Genomic DNA, 5,000 nt, shown 5'->3' on the forward strand with positions numbered 1-5,000 from the left:
AGGGGTTCTCAAAGTGATAGATATTGACCCCCAGGAGTCGATGAATAACCAGGGAATTAGTGAATGTTTACTGGGAGTCGAAGGGACCATTCAACCCTCCAATTTTAAATTCTAGATGATAATTTATCTGTCTGCGTCCCGTACTGAGCAAGCGACTGTATCCCGCCACAATTGCATACAGGTCGCGTAAGTGTTGTAAGTGACTTGAAGTTGAATATTTTGTAGTAGACACAATGGCTGTTTCCTTTCCACTTTACTGCATTTCAATTACTACTACTACTCATATTGATTTTATCATCATAGTTTTTTTTCTTTCCTTGAATTAAAAGTTTGGGGTCGATAGAAAATATGGAACTCCACTGGGGGGTCGATGAGTTCAAAAGTTTGAGAACCCCTGGCTTATAGCTTCCATTGTCCCCTGTGCCAAAACTGAACCACAGAAGCTATCATGGAGGCTTCAGAAAGCCGCACCCGACCTCAGCATGGGGTCAACCACAGCGTCGGGGTCCCAGTACGGCCCCATCTTGGCAGTGCCGCAATAGTGGTAGATGGTGAATGTCAGGTGTCTGATGTAACACTCCCAGTAGGCTTCTGACGTCATCTCAAAACTCTCGCATCCAAGAAGCGGGAGATCAAACAGCCTGGCACCGAACCTGCGTGAAGACAGTAGTGCCACATTAAGCCTTCATTAATAATCATCCCAAATCCGACGGGCATGGGATGTACGTACGTACCATACCCACTGTGAGTTTACTTTATCAATTGTTTTTTACACATAGATGGCTACTGTCTGTCTCGCGTATTTACATTTTTCCTTGATTTTCGAAAATATTTTATGTTATCATATATTGCTGTTACTAATGTCTATAACATTATAGTAATTATAATGTCTATAATAAAAATAACACCATCCGAATTCATAGCATTAGTAAAGAAAACGTTTTCTTGCCAATTCAAGGAAAGGTAAAATAGGGTAAGGTCTACTAATTAACTCCTCTGTGGCTAAGCACTAGCAGAGCCATCTATGTGCAGAGACATTTCACAAAAAAAAAAAAAAAAAAAAAAAATTGAAATGAGCACAGCATTTTCGGACTGAACATGACAGTTAGCAGGAATCAATATGCTTGATTTAAATAGTTAAATAAGCAATATGAATGTGCTACACATCAAGGGCCATATAGCACTATAGAAAGGTGTAATAATAAAAAGGGTAAAGAAGGGGGTTATTTAATGATTAGATGTGCTACAGGTCAGAAGTAGAATAGCAGTTCAGGAAGGTAGTGATTAACAAAGGTGATCAGATCCAAGTGGTCAAAGGAGACGTGTGGGAGTCTGTTAGGATGACTGTAGAGTAAGGTAGGGAATAACAAAAGGAGAAAAGTGTTTGAGGGAAATTAGATCACAGTTTCAGGAAAAATGTCAGGAGGCAGAGAATCCACGGACGGGGGCTGTTGTGGCAATGAGTCACATGTGTAGGCAGGGGGAAGCGGAAGGGAGAAGGGGGAAGGAAGGGAGGGGGAAGGAAGGGAGGGAGGAGGATGCAGATGAAGCATGGGGGAATGGAATGTGTTGGGAGGGAGTGGGAGGAAGGGGTGTAGGGTGAACATGAGTAAGAGGGTGATGAATGTTGGCAGTTTGTATGTAGAAGGAATGGGAGCAGAGAGATTGGAGGATGGATGAGGTGTAGGCATTTTATCTTGGGTCAGGATTAGATATTTTTGAATATCTTTGAGAGTTTCTGCATTGGAGTGGTTGGGGAGGTCTTTGAGGGGGAGAAGAGGGGGACAAACGTTTGAGGGGCGGAGGGAAAGGTTGATGTTGGAGATGATGTGGTAGGAGATGGGGTGGAAGGTTTAGCTTGTCTTGTGCGATGGGTTGAGCGAGATGGAAGAGGGGTAAGTACTGGGAAAGAGAAGATTTGGAGGAGATTGGTGTGTCTGGATTTAGAATGGCAAAAGAATTTGGCTGGAAGAGGGAGGGGTAGAAGTGGGATGAGGAAGAGATACTGGGAGAGATGCAGTAATGTCATGGGAGGAAGGGCAAAGGGCGGAGTGAAGGACGGTTCTGGTGTATGGAATAAGAGAAAAACCTCATCTGTGTGCTTTCTGTCTGGCCTCACATTAAGTAAGGCCAATCCGAGAATTGCCACCTCAGACTCAAACTTGTAGGTAGCTCGACCCCTATAAAATACATTATGGGAGCCACCACAACTGGTACATGTGAGTGATTGTGTAGATTGTGCACATATAATGTCTGTGTTTGGCAAGTGGCCTAGACACCAGAAATTCTGATACCAACGGGGGAGAGGTTGTTATAGTCGGACAGGGAGGCACTCTCCGCCAATATAAACATCAAGGGGGAGGTAATCTTGGCAATATTGGTGAAGGACTTATTGCGGCCTCTAGGAGGAATGGTGTAGCATTGTGCTGATACTGCATCGTAGTCTACAAGACAGGCAAGAAGGTTTTCTCCACAATCTAACCAATCCTGATCATAAGGCAGTTTATTGGGGAAATGTCTAGTATAAATATTGAGGGAGGATACAGCTGTGCAGAAATGGGTTTGCCAGTAAAGCTTTACCTAGGGATTTGGATGTGACTGTGACAAGGTGACAATGATTGGGACAGCTGCTGAAGGAAACTTTGCCTACTTCTTTTTGGAGGCATTACTGGGAGAGGAGTGTTGTCATAAAATGGGATGTAGAGGGGATCACGAAAAATCGATCCCATTTGGCTGGGCTAAATACAGAGTACTCCAAAGGTTTGTAGTGGTGGGGATAGGAGAGGGAGTAGTGTTGAGAGAGGTAGTACTGAAGAGTAGTGGGCAATAAGGCTTCAGAGTTGTATTAAGGGAGGAGGAGGTAGTAGATGAAGAAAGCTGTTGGGGTGGAGGTGAAGTAGAGAATGGTGGGAAAGTAGGTATGTAATTGGTGGATAATTTGGACTGGACTGAGGTGATTGTCATTGAGGAAGGAGTAGTAGTAGTGTTCAGAGTTGTGGTCAATAGAGAGCCTAGGTTCGAGGAATCAGGGGCCAATTAATTAAGGATTTAGCCTCAATAAACCTAATAAGGGTGTAAAATCTTCATTACTGACCATAGTAAGCTTGGACTATTCTGGAAAGAGAAACAGTCCGTGCCCAAGGCTACCCTGGGCCATTCATGACTGGCATAAAATCGGCCTTTCATCCGTTCAACACGGCTCTCACACCTTATGAAGTGGATAGTCGAAGGGGTTGGGGAAAAGAAGGAAATGGAAAGGGGAAGAAGAAAAAAGTGCTGAGGCCCAAGGCAGGGGTGATCCCCAGCATTGGGTCCCAGTCTCTTTCTCGAAGATCCCCCCACAGGAATAACAGCCATGGGGTTGGGGGGTTGTGTGGTTTAAAGATTTACAAGACATGAATTTGCATCTTATCTATTTGACTTGAATTAATTAATTTACTTGCATATTTCCTCAATGCTTCAGTACTAATTTGTTCAAGCCAGCAGTGCTGACTTGAAAAATACCGAATCCCAGCTCAAGGCAGGCGGATAAGACGTCCCAGGCAGAGAAGCAAGGTGAACCATTAAATTGCCAGTAAACGGTCTCCCATGTGGATACAAAACAAGTGTATCCTGTAGCAGTCTCAATAATTTCGACTTTGCCTTCTGTGGCTAGAGTTTGCCACACACAAGTGCCTGATCTGGTAGCAATGCAGAATTGTTCTAGGCATCAAAAGAATTTTACAAGTTTAAAATTATAATTCAGTGAACAAATATGAAGTCAAACAATAGTATATGAAAACAGAGATGACCAAAGCATATATCATTCTACTTATAATTGCTCCATTAAATCAGGTATAATAACCCTTGGTCTTGTGTGACATTTATGATATGATTCAAATAACTGCTGTGCCATGAATAATTTAGGGCACACGTCTGTCCTACACTACTAAACATACAAACATTTTACTGGAACTACAGATTAGAAACTTTTACCTGCCCAATACTACTACAACATATTATTATCTAGATGCTTACATGGCCTAAAGGAATCTTGTGAACCGCTCGGAAAACCTACTAGCGACTTGAAGCATGCAAAGAAATAGAAAACTCACTCACGGAAGACCCGGGTGTTCCCAACCTGGCGAGCAATCTTCAGGCCTTCCTTTATCACCAGCAGGTCAGCTCGGTCGTGCAGGTAGTTGGTAATAATCTATATGAGAAAGAGAGAAAGCGCAAAGATGTGGGCAGATTTATAGCTGCCCACGAGAAAATGGAACCAATATCATCATGCAAACTGACGATCAAGAAAAATAGGAGCAAAAAAACATTATGACAAAAATAAGCCATTTCATAAACAGCATTTGAGGGGACCTTCGGGTACTCATAAGGGTCAGCCGAGCGCAGTTCCACGACGCCACGGCTCCGAGGCCGCATCAGCTTGGCCAGGATGCTGAACTGGTCGCGGTCAACAAGGTGACTGAAGTAGTGGGCCCAGTACTCGTCCCGGAGGCCCAGCGCGTGGCGCAGGTGGGAGCCGCCGTCCGAGGCATGCGTCCCGGACACGAAGTGGAACTCGATGTCGGGCCAGTCCAGGGAGGCGTTCATGAACCTGGTGGACACGAAGGCGACCCCCTCGACGCCGCCCAGGGAGGTGAGGGGGCCCGAGCCAAACACAGAGTACTTGAGGAGGGCAGGGAGGTTCTCCAGCCGACTGTACAGGAGGGACACTGGCTCCCTGATCGTGAAGATAGCGCTGCCGGCTATGTGGTCCTGCGAACAGACAGGGAAGAGAACTGAACAGAAATTCGGTTATCTACTTTATTCCCTAGTTAAGACGAAATAAAGGCAAACACAGACTATTACCATAATTTCAAACAAACAACTTTCACTTTTTGTTGTGTTTTGACTGTTGTTCCTTTCCCCTCTTTCTCCTGCTCGCACCGAGTTTTCGTCAACAGCGTTTAGGCCTAACCAGTTACTTCCTCTTCTTCCCCCTTAGCCCCTGCCTTCTCCCTCCG

The 5,000-nt window shown here is 44.8% G+C and overlaps 1 protein-coding gene across 7 annotated transcripts in view; it reads right to left on the reverse strand.

The window, feature by feature from the left end:
* The window catches only part of LOC125046920 (glucose dehydrogenase [FAD, quinone]-like), a 31,989-nt gene that overhangs the window by 466 nt on the left and 26,523 nt on the right, over positions 1–5,000 (reverse strand). For 5 of the 7 annotated variants that reach the window (XM_047644926.1, XM_047644924.1, XM_047644928.1 and 2 more), the window contains exons 6-8: positions 4,354–4,752; positions 4,095–4,192; positions 477–653 (exon numbers count right to left, since the gene is read on the reverse strand). In XM_047644926.1, coding sequence (XP_047500882.1) covers positions 477–653; positions 4,095–4,192; positions 4,354–4,752 — 674 coding nt within the window. Of the gene's footprint in view, positions 1–476; positions 654–4,094; positions 4,753–5,000 lie in introns of those variants that run through there. The other 2 variants (XR_007116688.1, XR_007116687.1) reach the window with 2 other exon arrangements.

This window comes from Penaeus chinensis, chromosome 39, assembly GCF_019202785.1.
Source record: "Penaeus chinensis breed Huanghai No. 1 chromosome 39, ASM1920278v2, whole genome shotgun sequence".
Taxonomy (NCBI): Eukaryota; Metazoa; Arthropoda; class Malacostraca; order Decapoda; family Penaeidae; genus Penaeus; species Penaeus chinensis.